The 23,066-nt window shown below is 48.2% G+C and overlaps 1 protein-coding gene across 5 annotated transcripts in view; it reads right to left on the bottom strand.

The window, feature by feature from the left end:
- Positions 1-23,066, bottom strand: part of Dennd3 (DENN domain containing 3) — a 61,656-nt gene that overhangs the window by 30,864 nt on the left and 7,726 nt on the right. For all 5 annotated transcript variants that reach the window (XR_004111885.1, XR_004111886.1, XM_031345737.1 and 2 more), the window contains exons 2-10: positions 21,142-21,418; positions 20,051-20,166; positions 19,193-19,326; positions 16,057-16,168; positions 12,291-12,410; positions 11,734-11,952; positions 8,409-8,530; positions 3,870-4,025; positions 1,481-1,577 (exon numbers count right to left, since the gene is read on the bottom strand). Coding sequence is in view for 3 of the 5 variants with exons in the window: in XM_031345737.1 (XP_031201597.1) it covers positions 1,481-1,577; positions 3,870-4,025; positions 8,409-8,530; positions 11,734-11,952; positions 12,291-12,410; positions 16,057-16,168; positions 19,193-19,326; positions 20,051-20,166; positions 21,142-21,418 (1,353 nt within the window). In the remaining 2 variants the exon portion in view is untranslated. The remainder of the gene's footprint in view (positions 1-1,480; positions 1,578-3,869; positions 4,026-8,408; positions 8,531-11,733; positions 11,953-12,290; positions 12,411-16,056; positions 16,169-19,192; positions 19,327-20,050; positions 20,167-21,141; positions 21,419-23,066) is intronic.

Raw genomic sequence — 23,066 nt, 5'->3', positions numbered from 1 at the left:
CCCCCCACAAACCTAGGCTAATGTCAGGAAGCTGCCAAGACACAACTAAGGTCAGGCTGTGAGAGAAAGAAAAGGACCGGTGCTCTCAGGCTAGCAGGGCAATAGCAAGGAGCTTTCCCAGGGCCAAGCTCTCCTCACACAGAGCAAAGGCTGTCTAGGCTGAAGACAGTGACAGGGAGAGGGGACTGATGCCCTGACTGGGGACATGGTCACCCAGGTATGCACATGTGCCACAGTCCATCAAACCACATGCTTACTGTAACATTTTCTCTGTCCAATCACATTAGGGCAGTGACAGGCCTGTGACTGGACAGGAATAGAGAGGTGGAGCGAGAGTTGGAGGAAGAGAAGGGTCAGAGGAGCAGGAGGAGGAGAGGTCGTCATCATGGAGACGGACGAGCCAGACCCCACGAGGTTATACAACCAAGCAAAGGTTCTTACAAAATAGACTAATTGGGTTAGAATATTGTCTTTATTATTTGGTTCTGAAATTATTGTATTGGCATCTTGTAAATTGTGATTTTATTTTTATATAAATCTGATTGGATATTAAGGCCTTAAGAGTCTTGCTTTACTTACCGGATCTTAGGCGCTAATTAGATGAATGATTGTGGGGGTGTATAAAGAGTTGCATGTGAGCGAGATGTTTTTAATAGCTGGGAGAGAATAATAAGAGCCTGCCAGGATGTGGTGATGCCGGTCAATATCAGCACAAAAATGTGGCCTGGTGGGAAATGGAATTCGTGGGGTGGATTCTTTTTTTTTTTTTTTAATGTTCTGTATTTTTTTCTTTTAAGATTTATTTATTTATTTTATGTATATGAGTACACACTGTAGCTGTGTGTGTACAGAGTTGTGAACCTTCTTCTGTTTGTTGGGAATTGGCTTTTTTTAGGACCTCTGCTCACTCGGGCCCAGAGATAGTAAGTACACTGTAGCTGTCTTCAGACACACCAGAAGAGGGCATCAGATCCCATTACAGATGGTTGTGAGCCACCATGTGGTTGCTGGGATTTGAACTCAGGACCTTCAGAAGAGCAGTCGGTGCTCTTACCCGATGAGCCATCTCACCAACCCAAAATCTTTTTTTTTTCCTTTTTTTTTTGGTTTTTCGAAACAGGGTTTCTCTGTGTAGCCCTGGCTGTCCTGGAACTCTGTAGCCCAGGCTGGCCTCGAACTCAGAAATCCGCCTGCCTCTGCCTCCCAAGTGCTGAGACTAAAGGCGTGCGCCACCACCGCCTGTTGGTTTCATTTTTTAATATTCCCGCAACACATGCTTACTGTCTCTTAATGTACTATACTACAAAGCTAATTTAGAAACAAGGTGGCAATGGGACCAGACCAAAAAAAAAAAAAAAAAAAACTTCTGAAAAGGCCAAAGGCCAATATAATAAGACATGACTAGATTAGGAAAGGCCATTGAGAACGGTCTCAACATGGAGGAGTAAGTGGGCGGAGCCTCCAGCCCCACCCCTCTCACCTGCTTATAAAACTGCTGGTCCCCTGCTGCTCTCGTCTTGAGAAATTCCTCACTGTTGAAGACGCGGTGCTCATAATTCAAGTGATTCTTCACTTCCCTAGCAAAGTAGCAAAGAGAAGGTGGGCCATGCGCTCAACCATCATGATGCCCAGCGTCATGCTGGGTAACAGCAGAACGGTGCTGAGAAACACGCTCCTCAGAGTGCTGAGAAACACACTCCTCAGAGCTTACTGCATCCCAGGATGATAGCATCAGTATGGACTGTGTGGTGCTCATCACTTCTCTAACTAGGAAGAAACTGGGAGACAGAGCCACGCCTCCCTGGACCTCAGCTCTTTATGCCAATTAAGACTTAACAATCGCCGGGCACTGGTGGCGCACACCATTAATCCCAGCACTTGGGAGGCAGAGGCAGGCAGATTTCTGAGTTTGAGTCCAGCCTGGTCTACAGAGTGAGTTCCAGGACAGCCAGGGCTACACAGAGAAACCCTGTCTCGAAAAACCAAAAAAAAAAAAGAAAGAAAGAAAAAAGAAAGAGAGAGAGAGAGAGAGAGAAAGAAAGAGAGAAAGAAAGAAAGAAAGAAAGAAAGAAAGAAAGAAAGAAAGAAGGAGAGAAAGAAGGAGAGAAAGAAAAAGAAAAAAGACTTAATCAGCTATTGCGCTACAAAAGCCAGTGGGCTCAGAGGTCAGTTTGGAGGTACAGGGCATGAAACTGCTGCCCACACTGCAAGCCACAAGTTTATTCCGCCAAGCCTCTCCACTCCATAACCTGTCTTACAAGCTCGTGGGACCTCAGTTTACCATCTCCCCAAGCTACAGTGACATGCTATAAATACTCGACGGCCTGCGGGTATGGCCAGGTGGATACGCCTGGTATCTTCCTTCTACTGTGAGTGAAGACACATTCATCCAGAGACAGAGTCTTACAGCCTGGAATCTTCTTTTCTTCCTGCTGTTTTGTTTAGGGCAGGGTGAATAGTCTCATGCAGCTCAAGCTGACCTCAAACTTGGAGGACAGACAGCCTTGCACTATGGATCTCCCTATCTCTACCTCCTTCCCAAAATTCTAGGATCACAGGCTTGCACCAGGATACTTGGTTATATACCATTTTGTTGTTGTTTTGCTTTAAAAAAAAAAAAAAAAAGACACTCAACCGCTTCAGTTATTAAAAACATTTTGTCTCCCTGGGGCTGGAGAGATGGCTCAGCAGTTAAGAGCATAAGAGACCTTCCAGAGGTCATGAGTTCAATTCCCAGCAACCATATGGTGGCTCATAACCATCTGTAATGGGATCTGATAATACTCATCTGGTGTGTGTGAAGACAGCAACAGTGTGCTCATCTACATTAAGTAAATAAATAAATCTTTTAAAAAATTGTCTCAGTTGGATGGTGGTGGCGCACGCCTTTAATCCCAGCACTTGGGAGGCAGAGGCAAGTGGATTTCTGAGTTCGAGCCCAGCTTGGTCTACAGAGTGAGTTCTAGGACAGCCAGGGCTACATAGAGAAACCCTGCCTCGAAAAAGAAAAAAATTGTCTCCCATGAATAAAAAAGAAACAGACCCAGGACCATACTTTGAGAAAAACAAACAAACAAACAAATACAATACAATCCGTCTCTGACACACCACCTCATTTTCTTCCTAATCAATTTGCTTTCTGTAAGGGAAGACATCAAAAAGACGAGGCTGTTTAAGTTTCAGTTTGGAAATAATCGGAGTACTGGGAGAGCCGTGGATCTCTGCCAACCCCCTCCCCTGAGCGGACAACCCTTCAGAACCGACCAGCACCTGCATCAGAGCCTCCTTCTCTGTGGATGCAGGAGCAAGCAGTAAGAGGAGAGCAGGGTGCTACAGAATTAAGAGCTGGAAGAAAGAAAAGGCCCCAAGCTGTAATACGTGATGCATGTTAGTGATGCGTGTTGAAGCTGAACGTAACAACTCAGTTCCTGTAGTGCGTCACAGTCAACACACAAACTGGACGTGACGACTTAGCGGATGCCCCGAGGCATAAGCAGCACAGGCACGTACCACAAAGTGGGCAATGTCAGAGAGCTTCCCAGCAGCAAAGACCGCCCAGTCATCAGCCCCGAGCCCCTCAGATGCCACTGGTTTCTGAGTCCTGTAGATATGCCCCGGGTATCTCTTTACAACTTCTAGAACACACCCTCCCTGGGCTGACCCTGAGCCTGCAGGCAGAGCACACAGGCATCATCTCCCAGGAAGCAGCCTTGGAAATAGCCATTCGAGTATCCAATGATAAGAGAGACAGATGATGAAGGCTGGGAGGATGCTGGGCAGGGTCGGAGTAGACCCTGCTGGGCTAGTCATGAAGAAAGGTTGGGGAATGAACTCAGTGACCACTCCTAGATCTGTGCTCTTTAAAATACCTGAAAATGCCAACGAGCAGCTGTAGAGTGATATGCTGAATCTTGCAGTTGAGAGTCTGCTGCCAGGCTCGGCGGCGGGCGCGGCCCTCGTTCAAGTCTGTGCTGGCGCTTAGGTGGGCAAGGTGTAAGTCTGGGTGCAGCTGGAGGCTCTGGACTCTGGGGGAAAGCAGACTAAGCTGAGTACCTGGTGTGATGTGGGCAGAGGCCAGGTAGATAGTTCAAGATGCTCTGATGCTGGTCATCACTGAGGGAAGGCATTAAGTGCTCAGGGCTACAAAAATTTATTCCCAATTCCAAATGTCACCACACGAAGGCCTTGCTTCAGACCCAAGCAGGCCTCCTTCCAGGACACAAACAATTTCCTGTGTCGACCACAGTTCCCAACAGCTACCCAGCAGCATCCTTTGCCCAGGTAGGATCAGAAGCCACTCTGTGTCCTGAGTACCACCATTCTTGGTCTAGCATAGAGTGACCATTGGCTCATCTGCAGGTCCTCAAGCACAGAGGAACTCACCAAAAGCTACCACCCAGGCCTAAGGCCTGGCCTGCCCATCAACATGCAAGCGTGTGATTTGAGAAAAGCTTGGTGATATGGGCTCAGTCCTCAGCATTTCAAGGACACGAAATATGCCCAAGGAGGCTCTGGGCATCAGCAAACAAGCCTACCATTTAAAACAGGCAGGAGCAACACACGTTTGCTCCACAAATATTCTTTGTGTCCACCCACTATGGGCCAGGCACAGTTCTGAGTAGGGACCAGGCAGAGGCCCTACTGTATGCATCTTATGTCAGAGTAGGGGGAAGCAGAAAACAGAGAAGTCAGCCACAGAGCAGGGCTTTAAAAAGACCAGCAGAGACCCCATGTGGTGAGGCAGACTGGAGAGATGGCTGAATGGTTAAGAGCACTGACTGCTCTTTCAGAGGTCCTGAGTTCAATTCCCAGAAACCACATGGTGGCTCACAGCCATCTGTAATGAGATCTGATGCCCTTCCCTGCTGTGTCTGAAGACAACAGTGTACTCACATACATAAAATAAATAAATCTTTAAAAAAAGAAAGGAAGGAAGAAAAGGCAGACTATCTGAGGAGAGTGCTCCTATGAGAAAGTCTGGCCCTGCTCTGTGAGAAGCAAGGTACACGACACAGCCCTTGAGGGTAAGGCGGAGGACGGGCTCTTGGTGCCCACAGCCCTGCCATGACACAGTGAGCTTGCAGGGCCAGCATGGTTCAAAACCACATGGACCATAAAGAACAGGTGTGGGTTGGGGTGGCTGCCCCGGGTGGGTGTCCCAGCCCTGCTGACCTGACCAGTGAGGCCTCACGGGTCCTTCCCTGTCTGACAGGGTTATGGCAATGGCACATTAACACCAAACTGACATTCACCAGGCAGAACACAGAGCAGGGTACAGGAGGGACAGTACCCTGTATGAAACATAGCGGTGCTGTAGTGTGGTGGTCTTCTATTTGGGCACAGTTGGGAATAAGAAGTTGTTCCCTGTAGAACCTTGTCCTTCACATACACACACACACACACACACACACACACACACACACTCTGAGCCAATACTACCAAGAAAGGGGCTCTTATCTCTGACCTACAGTGACGAAAGCTTCTTGTCAAAAGAAAAGGAAGAGCATTGTGGCCCAGGCCCTCTGGGGAATCTGGGAGGAAAAACTGACTGCCCTGTGTCCCTCTGGCCAAATGTGTGTGTAGGTGTGCTCTGTCTTCTAGGACAGTTAAGGAGGCCCCACAATGGCCTAGATCAGGCTTAGAAGTATATGGATCTGTCAGGTTTATAAAACAGTGTTCCTGGACTGAACCCCTGCAAGACACTCCACCCACAGGCTCATTCTGGGGGGGGGGGGCCGGCCATGGCAGGTACCCAATCCCACACCCATTCTTGGATTCTGAAGAACAAGCATGCCAACAATGCTCAATTCTTCTGCCAAAGCAAACAGCCAGATCAGCATGGAATGACTCTGCCATGCTTATCAAGAGGAATGTAAAAATCTACTCAGGAGCCTGCCCCAAGCCCCCAGGCAGCTACAGGTGGAGAGCCATTACTGTAGCTCCCACAGTGCTGAAGGGCAAACTCCCCATGTTCCCCTACCATATCTTTGGAGTCTTTCTTTTAAACATTGTTATTATTATTGTTATTATTGTTATTGTTGTTGTTGTTATTATTATTATTACTATTTTCCCTTCCCTTCTCCCACTCACTATGGCACCCTCCTTCTTGCTGAGGTCCCGCACGCTCCAGCCCAAAGGTTTTTTATTTGTTTCTCATTCCGGGCGGTTGTGAGCCACTATGTGGTTGCTGGGATTTGAACTCATGACCTCCAGAAGAGGAGTCAGTGCTCTTAAGCACTCCATCTTACCAGCCCTATTATTATTATCATCATCATGATTATTATTGCTATCATTTGGTTTTTCTGAGAGAGGGTTTCTCTGTGTAGCCTTGACTAAGACTAGGAGGGCCTTAAACTCAGAGATCTACCTAAGTCTGCCTCCCGAGTGCCGGGATTAAGGGCATGCATCACTACTGCCCGACAAACATTAATTTTTAATTTATTTCTTTTTATTTTATGTGCAGTGGTGTCTTGCCCGCATGTATGCCTGTGAGGGGGTGTCGGATCCCCTGACACAGTTACGGACAGTTGTGAGCTGCCACGTGGATGCTGGGGATTGATCCTGGGTCCTCTGGAAGAGCAGCCAGTGCTCTCAACTGACTCTCCATCTCTCCAGTCTGACTTTGGGGTCTTTCAAACTTCTAATGATGGGTCCTGGAGAGATGGCTGAATAGTTAAGAGGGCTTGCTGCTCTTCCAGAGGGCCCAGTTTCCATCTCCAGCATCCACACAGTGGCTTACAACAGTCTGTACTACAGTTTCAGGGATCCAACGCTCTCTTCTCTCAGCCTCAAGCACAAGGCCCACATGTGATACACAGATGTTCACACAGGCAAAACACTCATATACCTAAAATGAACTTTTTTAAAGGTATAAAAACCTTCTAATGGTAGAAGAAATGGGAAAAAAAAAACAAAAAACAACAATTAAAAAAAAACCAAATCCTGGACTTCTATATGCAGGTTGAGTGTCCCTTTCCCAAAATACTTTTATTTGGCAGAGTGTGGCTCAGTGCTAGCATGCTGGCTTAGCATGTGCTGAGGCCCTGGGTTCTAGCCCCACCACAGCCAGAACCCAGCTTTGAGAGCAGAGGTGTTTTAGGTGTGAAAGTCTGAATACCTGCATATACCTATACATATATGCATATGCTCTATACCTACAAATATGTATGCACTCAGCATATACTATACATCTCGGGGCTGGGCCCAAACCTAAACACCAAGTTCATTTATGAGAAGACACGGATGAAGGCACTTTACCACAGTGTTGTTTTTTGTTTTATTTTGTTTTGTCTTCTTTTGTTTTGTTTTCTAGACAAAGAGTTTCTCTGTGTAGCCCTGGCTGTCCTAGAACTCACTCTGTAGACCAGGCTGGCCTTGAACTCAGAGATCCAACAACCTCTGCCTCCTGAGTGCTAGGATTACACCCTCTCCCTTCTGAGTGCTGGGATTAAAGGTGTGCCACCACTGCCTGGTTCATAAACCTGTATTTTTAATGTGATTTGTCACATGAGATCGGGTGAAGCATTTTCTCCTTCTGGCACAGAGTCAGCATTCAAAACGTGACAGATTTTGAAGTATTTTAAAGTAAGTGCTTGAATTTTTAGACGAGGAATACTTTACCAATAATTAGCAGACACCATCCAGGAAAAGGGACTATCCACAAGGCCAACATGAGAGCTCAGGAAAGCCCAGCACACATGCTCAAACACAATGCCCTGGCTGCCCAGCTCAGCATTCCAGGCCCCCAACAGGAGGACCAAAGGGGACCAGAGAGCATATCTATACCTCAGTACTCAGGGAGAGATAGGAAGATCTGGAGTTTGAGGCCAGCCTTGACTACATAGTGAGACCCTGCCTAAAAAACAAATAAGGGCAGGGCCATAGCTCAGCAGGAGAGAATTACACACACACACACACACACACACAAAGTCCTGGTGTGACCTCTAGTACTAAGAAAAAGAAAAAACAAGAATCCATAGAATCCTGGCCATAGCCAGGCCATGGTGGGCTATGCCTTTAATCCCAGCAGTCAGGAGGCAGATACAGGTGGATCTGAGTTCAAGGCCAGCCTGGTCTACACAGAGAGTTCCAGGACAGCTAGAACCACATAGAAAGACCTTGTCTTTTTTTTTTTTTTAAAAAAAAAAAAAAAAAAAGGCCGGGCAGTGGTGGCACATGCCTTGAATCCCAGCAGTTGGGAGGCAGAGGCAGGTAGATTTCTGAGTTCAAGGCCAGCCTGGTCTACAGAGTGAGTTCCAGGACAGCCAGGGCTATACAGAGAAACCCTGTCTCAAAAAACCAAAAATGAAATAAAATAAAATAAAATAAAATAAATATACATCCCAATGAGAAATTAGGGAAGTAGCAAACACAGACTTGAAACCCAGGCATGCTCAAACACACATTACCTCTGAATGAAGGTCTGTGCCAGCAGAAGGGGGACATCAGGAATGTCTATGTTGTCATCAGAAGATTTGGAGCAGGAGACACTCCCGTGGTCAATGTCAATCAGGACCAAGCCATCAGCTTCCTGGAAGGCAGAGATAAGACTCTAACTCGGCACAGGCCTTTAAAACCCTGCAAATGTACATGCAGTCCCTGAGACAGTGCCAGGGTTAGGTCATCCTGCTCTGTGCATCCTCTGCAGGAAGTGCAGGGTGCTGAGAGTTCTGGCGATGGGTGACTCTGATTCAAAGTGCCTGTCTCTTCTCTGAATTGCAGGAAAATGAACACAATGTATGCTTTACTACAGTATCAGTTCTGTTTACTCAAGGACCTTCACAGCTACCCACCTCGGAGCCTGCCCGTGTTCTGAGTCCCTGTCCCCACTCGAGGCTAATGGACTGTCTCTTCCTCCCTTTGGCCTGTGCTATCCTCCGTTCTACTTTAGGTCCCTAGGATGTTTGACTGCTCTAAGGAGCCCCTGTGAGTGGGCTCACGAAGTGTGCCTTGTCTTTCAGCTGTCTTGGAGGATCATCTGGACTGCACCAGGGCTCAGGATCCTTTTCCTTGTGGAAACTGAGTGGTTCAGCTGTAGGCAGACCACAAGCCCTTCTCTGAGTTTAGATGCCAAGCAGGTTGTCAAGATTCCATCATCCCTGGGACAAATACTACATGAAGTGCTTCAAGGCGCCTTGAAGGAGCATTCCGGCATTCCTCAAGTATACTACTCACACTCACCGCCCAGTGTATCACTCAGCTGTCCAGCCAGCTCTGCCTCCCAGGACCCAGACCACAAGGCTAAGTGACCTCAATACAGCGGTGGAATTTCTGAAAATATGCACACTGGGGGACTTATAAAATCTTATCTGTGACAGCAAGAACTAAGAATGCATGCATAGGTCTAGACTCCAAGACTCTCACGCCTGCAGAAAAGACAGGGACACTCATAAGATATCACTCCTGCTTTGGCCCGGCATACGTAGTGAGAGGTTAAAATTTTCAAACTGTACTGTGGGAACTTAGCTGTTATTGAACTTAATGGGAGACTAGCTCCCAGGACTTAGAAGAATGGGAGACTAGCTCCAAGAACATAGAAGAATGGGAGACCAGCTCCCAGGACATAGAAGAATGGGAAACCAGCTCCCAGAGCTTAGAGACCAGAGCGGCCTGGCAGGAAAAAAGAAAGATGAGGTAACAAACAATTTCCAGGTGGCTAACCTGCTTCTGAACCCTAGCACTAGCCAGCACCAATCAGAGACTACCCCGTACTTTCCCCTACCTTAGTTTCCCCCTTTTCCCTAGCAACTGTGTGGGTATAAAAACCTGTTTAAATTTTTGCTTGGGGCCAGACTCCTCTACCCCTGCGTGGGATATGAGTCTCGCCCAGCACTGAATAAAAGAACCTCTTGCTGATTGCATCAAGTACGTGTCTTGGTGGTGTTTGGGGGTCATCATTCCCGAGCCCTGAGTGTGGGGTCCTTCCCCCCATTCCTTAACGGCCCTAACAGTAGCACTTATGTCCCTCTCTTGATGTCCCCCTCCCACCCTTGGGCAGCATATGTAACACATGCAAACACAACTTGTTCTGGGCCCAAGTCTGACTGGGCCAAACATGAGTCCTCAGGCTAAGCACACAGTGCTGTCCTCCGGGCCAACACTAGGTGTGTGCAAGAGGTGGCCTGATTGCACTGCTGCAGGGCCTCCTACGCTCCTTTTGGCTAACCCTACCCATGAGAATCGTTAACATCAAACAAACCCAAAATACTGCTCTTGGAATCTTCCAGAACAAATAAATCGCTAGTTTCCTGCAAGATTCCTGACCGGAATTGCTAAGTAAATATGTCTGGGGAAAAAAAAAAAGCTTCCTGCCTGAAGAGTCCAAACAAGACGGCTTTTCATGAGTGACATAAAAAAGAGACAGTTTTAAACATCAAGAGTGCTGCCCATTTTTCTGGTCCACAAGGCACTCGGGGTGAAGTTCTCCATTTCCAACCCCCCCAGGGAGGTCTACACGGCCTCTTCATAAGTTATTTTCCACAGTGAGTCACTGGCTTTGGCAAGAATACACAAGCCTGCCCACCCATCCACCCACAGAGGAGAGACAGGACAGCTTGGGAGGCGGGATTTCCTCTAAGTTTCTAGGAAATGGTGAGGAAGACAAAGAATCTGAAAGAGGCTGAGAGAAGAGCCAGGAGGCCCAAGAGCACTGGGTGTCCAGTGTGCCCCCTTCCCTGATTTTGTCCATACATAGAGTGCCCAGAACACAAAGTCAAATGCAGGACATGGTGAATATGTCAGGGGACTCACAAGTTCAAAGCCAACCTGGGCTTCAACAGTGAGTTCTGAGACAGCCTAAGCTACACATAGAGCTCCCCTCCCATTCCCTATCTCCTTCCCACCCGCCCCCCCACACACACACTTTAAAATAATAAGTCTTTCTAAAAAAACAAGATGTGGTAACACACATCTATAATTCCAGCACTTCTACGGTGAGATGGGCGGTGGAGACAGGAGAATCACTCAGAAGCTCATTGTGCAGTGAGCCTGGTGTTCACAGCATAGAGGCAGGACCAAGAAAGATCCTGTCTTGATGTGGAAAGTGAGAACTGACTTCCAAGCATTGTCCTCTGACCTCTACATCCATGCCAGGTGTGTATGCCTCCACCCCCTTACACACACACACACACACACACACACACACTCTCACTCACACACACACACACTCTCACACACACATACACACACACTCAAAATTTTAAAAAAGGAACAAAATGAAGCCAATTGAATGCCAGTGTCCCTGTCCTATGGAACTGTCAGTGTGCACATAAAAAGATATCAGATGCTATTGGGAACTGGAAATAAATGAACACTGGCCAGCACTGAGCTGCCAGGTTCAGGAGCACCCACAGGAGCACCAGGAGCACCCACAGGAGCACCAGGAGCACCCACAGGAGCACCAGGAGCACCCACAGGAGCATCAGGATCAGGAAGAGTAACCGGCATTGCCACGTCCCAAAGCAGGGAGAGAAAGGCAAGAGAATAAATAACGCCGCACAGTGTGTGCACGTTCATAATGGCACAGGGACAGGAGACATGGTACACTCCCTGTCGTCTATGCATGTATACACATGAGTGTAGTGTGGTGCCCAGAGCATGGGAGCCTACAGACAGAACAGTGGTGCACTCCCGAACTGCAAGCACTTACTGGAGAGCTTTCAAATGCAGCTTCCCGCCTGCCACACAACGAAGTCACATGGGTTTATTCCTCCCCATCAAAGTTCCCTCCCTGACCTTTCTGACTTCTTCGAAGTGATCGAGATGACAGCCCATGAGGAAAGATGTGGGGGCCATGACGAAGTCCAGCATCTGCCCCGACAAGATGGGCACAAAGGTGTGTTGCCACTGCAGGGGGTGGAGGTAGGCCACGAAGCACTGGGCCATGAGCGTCAGCAGGGCCCAGTCTGAGGAGAAGAACACGATACGCTGTTCCGTCAAGATACAGGTCAGGGTCTAGGGGAGCAAGAGCACTGTTTGCTTCCGGTTGCTTCCGGTTGCTTCCGGGCCATTTTGGGCTGGGCGTGGGAGGCCCCTCCCCCAAACCAAAGGCTGCTCTCAGCCTCCTCCTGCATTTTTTTTACAAAACCAAAGTCAGAGCTGCTTACAGACACCCGTGCTGCTAAGCACAGGGCACGAGTACTTTGAGTACACAGATTTCTGAGTTCTTGGTTCTGCGCTTCCTTTTTTGGCAGTGCTGGGGTTCACAGCCAGAGGTTGAGGCAAGCGCCCCACCCCACTATAAAACCCAGTTCAATCCTGTCTAACAACCACTGCTCCTGGTGCCCACACACCTGCAACACTTTCTCAGGCCGGAAGCACAGCAGAGGCAGGTGAAGGTCTAAGTCGATGATGGGGCTCTCGGGGTCCGCTCGAGAGGGAAACACGACTTGTAGCGGCTTCATGTTAAATATCTGCGAGGACCAAGAGCTACTGTTAACTCAGAGAGCTGTCTACAACAGGGGTCAACATACCCCACATTCACCATATGGGCACAGATAACGTCAGCATTAGAAACTGTCATGAGGGTTAGGAAACGGCTCAGTTGGTAGAGCACTTGCCGTGCAAACATAAAGTGCTGAGTTAGATCCTTAGCGCCCAGACACAAACCCAGCTGTGATGGCACATGGTTATAACCCCAGTGGCACATGATCCCAGCCCTTGGGGGAAGAGGCTGGCAGACCTCTGTGAGTTTCAGGGCAGCCTATGCTACACAGTGAAACCCTATCTAAAGAAGGAAGAGGAGGAAGAAGAGGAGGAAGAGGAAGAAGAGAAGGAGGAGGAAGAGGAAGAAGAGGAGGAAGAGGAAGAGAAGGAAGAAGAAGAGAAGGAGGAGGAGGAGGAAGAAGAGGAGGAAGAGGAAGAGAAGGAAGAAGAAGAGAAGGAGGAGGAAGAGGAAGAAGAGGAGGAAGAAGAAGAGGAAGAGAAGGAGGAGGAGGAGGAGGAAAAGGAGAGGAAGAGGAAGAAGAAGAAGAAGAAGAAGAAGAAGAAGAAGAAGAAGAAGAAGAAGAAGAAGAAGAAGAAGAAGTAGAAGAAGTAGAAGAAGAAGAAGAAGGTGGCGGCAATGGCCAGTAGCGGCTAAAAGCATTTGTTGCCCTTACAGAGGCCCTGGGTTTGGTTCCAAGAACCTACATGGTGGCTCATAGCCACCTGTGATTCCAGTTCCAGGAGATCCAATGGCCTCTTCTATCCTCCAAGGGCACCATGCACATACATAGTGAACCTAAATACATGTGGGCAAAGTACTCTACACATTAAAAAAATATAACTCTACACACTTTAAAGAAAAAAGAAAGTCACCACCCCCATCACCACCATCATCATCCCGGCACTGGGAAGGCGGAGACAGTGGGATCACTGGGATCCCCGGAGCTCGTCTGCCAACCAGTGTGGCCTAATCAGAAACCCCACATCTTAGGAATAGACTCCTAAAAAAAAAGTTGTAAGCCCCTAAGAAATGACACCTGAGGCTGCCCCCTGACCTTCATAGGCATGAGCTCACAAGTGCACACACGCACACCTGAGCACACTCCACACATACTCACTGCATAGAAAGGAAAGCACCAAGGGAGGCCAGCCTAGGACAGGACAGTCATGCAGAAAGGCAGTCCCCAGTGACTTATGCTGGGACCTGAACCCAAGCCCAGCACAGGCCAGGCAAGTGCTCTGTATGGACTCACATCCCCAGCCCCTAAATGACATCCTTTCTTGTCTTTTAGATAGGGTCTCATGTAGCCCAGGCTAGCCCTGAGCTCCCAATCTAGCAAAGAATGACCTTGAACTCCTTATGTTCCTTCATCTAACTTTCTTAGCCTATGAAATAGTTAGCATGCTGGTCACTGAAGGACAAAGCTTAGACTTAACCCAGACATTTGTCCCAGCTGCACGAGCTAAACTGAGCATGTTGGAAGGAATCTCGGGTAGCATGTGTCCATATTAGTTACTGAAAGCACATATCCTAAGCATTTCTCATTGAATACCCACAGGTCTTTTCAAACTTGTAACTCAGAACACTATATGGAAGAACTATTACTCTTACTATTTTGAAATAACACTTTAACTTCAGCTCCACATTCACAGCATGCCTAAGTGTGCTCGGAGACCCAAAGTGGTCACAGAAGAAATCAAGAAGTTTTGGTCCCTGTAGCAAGACAAGGATGTGCGGCTATACTTCCACCCATGGCCGTGTGCCTTCCCCTACCCAGAGAGAATAGAAAGATCTGGGCGCAGGCAAAGCAGACATCAGGACCACGATGGGCATCAGATCAGATGGGAGCAGCGCTGTTGACACAAAGTCAAAGGAGTTGGGGACACACACTACTCGGACTTCCCAACAGTCATGCATGTCCCTGTGTCAACTGTATCTTGAAAACAAGCTAGGCAGTGGTGGCACATGCCTTTAATCCCAGCACTTGGGAGGCAGAGGCAGGCGGATTTCTGAGTTCGAGGCCAGCCTGGTCTACAGAGTGAGTTCCAGGATAGCCAGGGCTATACAGAGAAACCCTGTCTCAAAAAACAAAAACAAAAACAAAAGCAAAAAAAAAGGAAAGAAGGGGCTGGTGAGATGGCTTAGTGGGGAAGAGCATCGACTGCTCTTCAGAAGGTCATGAGTTCAAATCCCAGCAACCACATGGTGGCTCACGACCACCCATAATGAGATCTGATGCCCTCTTCTGGTGCATCTGAAGACAGCTACAGTGTACTTACATATAATAAATAAATAAATCTTTTTTAAAAAAAAGGAAAGAAAAGAAAAAAGAAAAAGAAAAAGTGGAAAACAAGAAAACAATAGCCTCTTGGTACAGGGCCACCACATGCATCCTAACAACACACAACACGGGGGCTCTGTGATTGCTAAGGCTAGGGTGTCTCCAGGATCAGGACCCATTTCAAATGAGGCAGGCAGGCTGAGGGGCTCATGGTTGAACACTGGCCTAGCATGTCCTTATCTCAGCACCACAGAGCAAAGGAATAAAATACAGTAAATACAGTATTTTAATACAGTAGCTGAGCCTTGTGGCTCAGACCTGTAACCACAGCTATTTGAAAAACTGAGGCAGTGGGGTGATAGTTCAAGGTCAGCCTGGGCTACATAGTGAGTTCATGGCTAGATTGGGCAATTTAGGAAGTCCCTGTCTCAAAGTCAAAAGAGGGCTGGAGGGGTATAGCTCAATGGCAGAATGTTTGCCAAGCCCTGTAAGGTGGTGTATGCACCCAGCAGAACCGCTACACAAGAAAAGAGTGATAGAACGTGCATAGGAGAGCTAAATCGCAGCCCCCCCGTAAAAGGTGCAGAGGAACTGGCCTCCAAGATGAGAGAAGCCACTGACACACATTCTTTTTGTCTTGTTTTTTTTTTTTTTTGTTTTGTTTTGTTTTGGTTTTGTTTTTTTTGAGACAGGGTTTCTCTGTATAGCCCTGGCTGTCCTGGTACTCACTCTGTAGACCATGCTAGCCTCGATCTCAGAAATCTGCCTGCCTCTGCCTCCCAAGTGCTGGGATTAAAGGTGTGCACCACCACCGCCCAGCCTCACACATTCTTACTGTCTTCCCAGCTCCCAGCAGGATAAGAAGGTCTCCAGCACTGTCCCTCTGGGAGCCTGGAAGAGCTAGTAACATTTCTAGGCTGGAACCCAGGTGGGGAAAAAAACCTGTGTGCTGTTAAACATAGCAGTAAGGTAAGCCTGGTACCCAACATCCAAGACACATACATGAAGAGAGAGCTTCAAACTTAGGTAAATTAAAAGGACTTCCTGAGACTAAACGTTGGGCTATATAGTTTCTGAACATCAAGAAATGGGATCTCATGAGTTAATACTAAACGGACCCATCACACATGGCCAGCTCTGCCAGTCACACCACTCAGCAAAACCCTAGTGCAAATATCTAATGTCTCCCTGTAGAGGTGAGCGTGTGAAGTCATGCAGTGAGGGCCCCAGGGGACCAGCATCTGGAGAGCAGATTAATCATGGCTGAATCCTGAAACAGTTTCAAACGTTTAGATTCTACTGCCTTCAACACACTGCAGAAAAGCCCAGCCCAGTGCCAGGTCTCATTTACCAAGTGGAGTGGCCCAGCCGGCGGACTAGGGATTAAGGACAGTCGTGCAGCGAAATCCTTTATGTGATTGTCAACTTCAAAATCTTTACAGAGCTTCAGATGAGTCAGTAAACTGAAATTCAAAAAAACCAAACAAACAATAATGTCACAAAGTACAACCACACTCCAATTGCCACCCTTTGTTTAGCCAGGCTAATCACGCAGGGGTTGGGGCGGGGGGGAATGGCTTAAATGTGTATATATAACAGAATGCATGTTACGCTTCCGTGAGAAACATGAAGTGCCTGAAGAAAGTCCCAAAGTGCAACCATATTTCTAAAGTAAAATTTGAAAATGTCCGGGGTGGCCAGGTATGGCATATGTAACTATGACCCCAACAGTCAGGCTGAGGCAGGAGGATCCAGCCTAGGCTACACAGAGGGGTCATGTAAAAAACAAAACAAAACAACACTGAGTCAATCAAGAAATAACAAATAGAACAGGTAAGTGGCAGCCTTGGGGCAGAGGCCTGTCCCAGGAGAGCTAACTGAAGGACAGAAAATCTTGGAAGTAGTTGCAGGGGATACAAGTGGAGAACCTCCATAGAACCTCCATAACCTTGCACCTCAATAACCTTGACCTTCATTAGTGCATGCGAAAGTGCAGTTAGTACCCCAGGGGAGTGGGGCAGTGACAATTTGGCCCTAAGGAGGGAGCTCTGACCAGGAGAGAAAGTAACCCTGCCTACAGAACGATAAAGAGCCTAGTGGTCACGGCTGAGTGGAGATGTGCTATTCATGGGCTACGAGAGTACCAATGGGGCCCCAGCTTGTCAGGCAGTCCCCAAGAAAGACACCCCCCATCGCAACCACAGTCAAGCACTTCCCATTTGATATGAATACCAAATAGAACTCCTCACAGGACTGTGTTAGGACATAGGAAAAAAACAGTATTTGGAGCTAGAGAGATGGTTCAGAGGTTAAGAGCACTGACTGCTCTTCCAGAGGTCCTGAGTTCAATTCCCAGCAAACACATGGTGGCTCAAAACCATCTGTAATGGGATCTGATGCTCTTTTCTGGTATGAAGACAGTGTACTCACATACATAAAATAAGTAAATCTTAAAAAAAAAAAAGCCAGTATTCCATATTCATATGTATTGTAAAAACATAATAGCATCAAGGTAACATTTTTTTAAAATAAAACTGCCTGTAATCTACTGTCCCCAATACAAATGTATTGTTTCTGATGTATATCCAAAGCCTATTTGGACATGCCACTTTGGTTGGTTGACTGAGGCAGGGCCACCTAGAGCCCATGCTGGCTTCAAACTTGCCAGTTAGTTAAGGATGACTTGAACTCCTGATCCTTGCCCCACTCCCTGGGGAAGGCTGGGATGGCAGTTGTGCATGCACTACATTCCTCAGTTCTGTCATTTGCTCCTCTCTGGTTGTTTCCACTTCTGAGAGTGCAGCTGTGACCCCAGAAGGAGAGAAGCCAGAACACATGACAGTGGACATTTTGATATCACATGTTTGACCTGGCACCTAGGTTTGCCACCATGTGATTAGTCAGCTGCTTAATTGGCACAGAGAACCGGCCCAGCACACCTTCCTGCTATCTTCCGAAGGACCACCAGTCCTCAGCCATGAGCTTCCAACAGCAAAGGATGAAGGAGGGCCCGGGAGGCGGCAGGGCTGTTTACTTCTAAGGAGGTGAAGAGGGACCAGTCCTGGGCCCCTCCATCACTCCCTGAGCTGCCAGACCTTTCCATAACCATGCATCTCCTCATCTCACTCCCTAAGATCAATCAAGCTTCCTGTTCTACAAAGACACTGTCTACCGCAGACTCGAGAATGAACTACGTCTAAGAGGCAGCTCTGTTTGAAAAGTGAAACACTAACGTGCTGGAATTCAAACACAAATGCTGGGAACTCACGCTGAGATTCCTGCTCCAGCCAACAGGCACTTGTCTCACTGTGTGACCTAAGTGTAAAGATTAAGTGTATCTTAAAAGACACCAAGTGCCTGTTAGCAACTCAGTGACTCTAAGGTTTGCTCTTCTGTCTTAGACCTGCTGCTGCCTGACACCTCTGCCTTTAATCAAACCAGAAGTGCCAATTCCAGGACCATGACTTTCTTAAATGTGGCCCAGGGTAGTCTCAAACTCCCTGTTGTAGCTAAGAATTACATTTGATTTTCCTGCCTCTGTCTCTGCAGTGGCGGACGGCAGGCACACTCTCCAGGCCAGGTTTATGAAGATGAAACTCACGGCTTTGTGCACGCTGGGCAAACAATCTACCAGCGGAACTACACCCTAACTCTTGAACCACAGTTTCCCTAATGAAATGAATTAGGTTCCCAGCTAATGCCCAGGGAGGACCCCATCCCACTTCTCAATCCTCAATCACAGCCTCTGATTATAGGCATCCATTGAGCCGCAGCTAATGCCTTACTGGTCTTTCAGAAATACCCTGTGTCCTCAGAATTCCCATTCATTAGCAGCAGAAGAGGCTGTCAATGCCAGATTTCACAGATTTGTGAATGTCACTAAATCATCCAGCAAACGGTTGATTCTCTTGGGTCATGAAGCCCAAAGCTTTCTTCAAATACATCTCTTCTTATCTTTATTTATTTATTTATCTTATTGTCATTGTTTTTGAGACAGAGTCCCACTCTAGCCTAGGTTGGCCTAGAATCTACTACATAGGTCAAGTTAGCCTCAAACTCAAGGCAATCCTCCTGCCTCAGCCTCCCAAGTGCTATGATTAAAGGCGTATACCACATGCCTAGCTATGCTCTCTCTTTTTTTTGGATGGTGTTGGTGGCAGTAGGGTCAAGACAGGGTTTCTCTGTGTGGCCTTGGCTATCCTGGATCTTGCTCTGTGAACAGGCTTGCCTCGAACCCATGGAGAGCCTCCTATCTCTGCCCTCCTAGTCCTGTGGTTAAAGGCATGCACCACCACCATCACCTGACCCCAGCTATGTTCTTTTTAAAAAATAATAATAAAACCGGAGCCCTCAGTGCTGCCCTCCTCCCTCCATTCTAATTCCATGTTGTACTGACAAAAACCAGAGCTTCCCACAGTGCTCCTGGGCCCTACCTGACCATGGCCCACTTGACCTAGCTCTTAATAACAACACTAGCCCCAACTTACCAGGAGAGGCAGTCCTTGAGAGAGTTATAGTATGGGAAACGGGACACCACACATACAGCAAAAGGCACAAAGCGCCTAGCTGAGCTCATGCTGGGCTCCCAGTGGCTCTTGCCATTGTAGAAACAATATTCATCCTGGACAAAGAGCAACAAAGACATGTCACCTCCTGTGCTGACAGTACAGGCCCAGACTGAGAACAGCTGGCATCTCAGACAGAAACAGCATATAAGGAAAGGTCTCCATCAGCTCTGGCCTTCCAATCCGTGTAGGGTCACACTATGCAGCACTGGGTTTTCGGGAGCAAGGATCAGTTAGTCACCCTGGAGACCTCCAGCCCTGGGATGAACGGGGATATACTACTAGAACACAAAGCACACATGACACAGCTTTTGGTGACATTCCAATAGGACCAGCACCAGGCAGATCCACAACCTGGAGTGAGCAGAGGGCAAATCCAGAGGCGGAAAGCAGCTGAATAGTTGCTGGGCCTGGGGGGAATGGAGGTGGCAGCGGGAGCTGGGTGAGTTTGAGCTGGAGAGGAAAATGTTCTGGAGGATGCACGCACTGGAAACGCAATGTCTGTGAAACACACAAGATACAATGGCTGAAAAAGTGACAGGCGTGAGCTGGTAAGATGGCTCTGTGGGTAAGAGCACTGACTGCTCTTCCGAAGGTCCTGAGTTCAAATCCCAGCAACCACATGGTGGCTCACAACCATCCGTAATAAGATCTGACACCCTTTCCTGGTGTGTCTGGAGTCAGCTACAGTGTATTTACATATAGTAATAAATAAATCTTAAAAAAAAAAGTGACAGGTGTATTATCATACCACAATAAATGACAAGAGAATCCACTTACATGCAGGGGTCGATAGTACTGGGCGACCACACCATAGGTTCGATTCCCACAGACATCCGTGAGCACCAGGAAATGGATGTAATCTTCTTTGGGTTCTGAAGCCACACACATACCTCCTGTAGAGAGATCAGAAAGAAGTGGGAAGCCAGTTCGGGTGACTGTTGTATGCATCGAAGACCTATGTAACCCAGGAGCCTATGTGGAGAACACACTTCCCCTACTAACCAACCACCTGGAGCTCTGATCTAGCCAGCTCCCTGTTCTCAAACTTCCCCAAGCCGCAGCTTCTCCACAGTACCCCCAGTAGACACTTGCGGTGCAGCACCATGCACCCCATGCTTCTGGGCACAGCAGACTAACCGGCGGTGCCTGTTCCTCTGTTACAACTCCAGCAACCAGGAAAGGGCAGAAGGCTCAAAGAGGAACCAGAGACAGAACCTGAGCCAGCACTTGGGCTGAGTGTGCCACACCAGCCATTTAATGTTTCTGAAGACCAGCAGAGATGTGAAGCCCCGACACACAAGCACTCTCTTATCTGTCACTATAGAGCTCAGAGATGGAGCAACCTGTTCCTCTTGTTTTAATAAACAGGAAGCAGGGGACAGAGAGGGTGGTGCAGGTACCCTCTGGGCCTCTCTAGTTGTAACTTCCCCAGACAAAAAGACGGACTTCTAGGTGCTCTGAGTGTGTCTGCAGTCCCAGAATTGGGATGCTAAAGCAGGAAGATTCAGTGTTTCAATCAGTTTGGACAGATCCTGCCTCAAAAAACAGCAATGAAAGAGAGAGAGAGACAGAGAGAGAGAGAAAGACAGAGACAGAGAGAGAAAGACAGAGACAGAGACACAGAGAGACAGAGACAGAGAGACAGACAGACAGACAGAGACAGAGAGACACAGAGAGCGACAGAGACAGAGAGAAAGAGAGAGAGACAGAGACACAGAGAGAGACAGAAAGAGAGAAATTCAATCCCATTGACCAGCCCCAGACAAAGCCAAGGTCCTGTTGTTCCCAAGTGTAGACACCTCTGGAGCAGAATACTCAGTGAGGAGCCAGCCCAAGGCTACCACAGGCTGCTCCCACAGACAGTGTACCTGGGAAGCACAGCTGAGGCAGGGCAAGGAGGTCCACACCTCCTGGGATGGTGACATCCTCAAAATCGGGCCCCTTTGAGTCTCCAGGGTGGCTCTTCCAGGGCTCCATCCTGGGCTTCTCTCGCTTCTTCCGGAAGGAACGCCTCCTGCCTTTGCTGAGAGTGCAGCTGGCCCCCGGCACCTGGCCATCCTCTTTTGTGGTGAAAGGGGGTACAAAAACAGACAGAACTTCGGGGACAAGGGAAGAGGCGCTCTTCACTGCTCGTTTCTGGGCAATCTAAGAGAAGGAAAATAGGAGGTCACGGTGTGCACGGCTGGAGAGATGGCTCAGAGGGTAATGTCCTTGAGGTGCAAATAGGAAATCAGGAGTTCAGATCCCCAGCACTCACATAAAAGATGTCCGAGCTGTAATCCCAGCACTCAAGAGGCGTAGACAGAGGGTCCCTAAGACAAACTGGCTAGCCAGATTAGGTTCAGTGGGAAACCCTGCCTCAGCAAAGTGATCAGCGAAAATACCTAGCATCAACCTCTGACCTCTATATGTGTGCACGCACATGCATGCACACATACACACACACACACACACAGCCACATACATGTGAACCCAGCTAAATGCAAAAAGAAAAAAAAAGTTACTGTATGTGTCCACCCTCATTCACGACTCCCTTTCTAGGTGGGCTTCTGTGGATTATCTCTGCTTCTCCCCTGCACACACAGGCTTTGGCAGAGGAAGCCTGTCCTTTAAGACTCAGGTCAGGAAATGATCCTCCCCAGAACCTCCCAGACCTTACATGTGCCCCAGAGGCTGGACATTCAGAAGCAACTTGTCCGGTTGGTCCGACGCCCCACAGTTTAGATCTGGGTTCTGATGGACAGATCTGACTTCAAATGCCAGCTCTGCCCAGAGCTGCTGGAAGCAAGCCACTCCACCTGCATTTTCCTCTCCCAGCTGAGTGCAGCAAACAAATGAGCATGTGGGTCAAGGGTTCAGTCAGGGGAAGCCCCAGGAGTGCTCATGCGTGTCCGAAACAAGAGTAAGGGGGGGAGGGACAGACACCGAGAAGTTCTCAACTTCACCATATTGCACAAACACCTGTGTCGGCGTTATATTATTCAGGCCCCCAGGGACGTCACTCATATTATACCCAGTCCGTGCCAATCTGGAAAGATAAGCAGAGGAATGGGCAAGGCCTTGATAGTCAGAATGCAGGAACACATCTCCACTGGACACATGGTTTCCTGGAATAGTAAAACCTGGACAGACAGTCCAGATTCTTTTAAGCCCAAACTGGAATGCTCTGGTGCAGCTGGGTGCTAGAGGGCTTGCTTAAGGCCCGGAGTTCCATCCCAGCACTGCGAAACAAAGAAAAGCTGGTACAGTATGGCAGGCAATGGGCAATCGCTGGTGCCTTGGGAATGGGGAGTGGGAGGACTATAGAGAGGAAGGCTGCAGACAGGGAGGATTGCACTGTCCCAAAAGAGATGGGATCATGACCAGCAAAAAAGGGACAACCACAAGTCAATATTTAGTAAAAGGGAGGGGATCAGCTGGGTATGGTGGCACAGATCTCATGGAGGTGATAGGAGAGCCAGAGTTCAAGGTCATTCTCGGTAGCATTGTGGCTTTAGGTCAGCTGAGCTAAGTGTCTCATTAAAACGTGGGATAGGAGGATGGCTCAGCAGGGAAAGGCATTTGCTCCAGGGCCCAAGGACCTGAGTCCCAGCACCAGAACCCATACGGTGGAAGGAGACAACCAGTTCCCACTAGTCCTCTGAGTTCCACACACGGCATGAATGGCACTAAAATGTCCCCACACGTGGCACACACACAAAATACATTTTAAAAATTGAAAAAACAAGCCGGGTGGTGGTGGTGCACGTCTTTAATCCCAGCACTTGGGAGGCAGAGGCAGGTGGATTTCTGA

This window comes from Mastomys coucha, unplaced genomic scaffold, assembly GCF_008632895.1.
Source record: "Mastomys coucha isolate ucsf_1 unplaced genomic scaffold, UCSF_Mcou_1 pScaffold11, whole genome shotgun sequence".
NCBI classification, from domain to species: Eukaryota; Metazoa; Chordata; class Mammalia; order Rodentia; family Muridae; genus Mastomys; species Mastomys coucha.
This window is presented reverse-complemented; position numbering and strand designations above follow the sequence as displayed.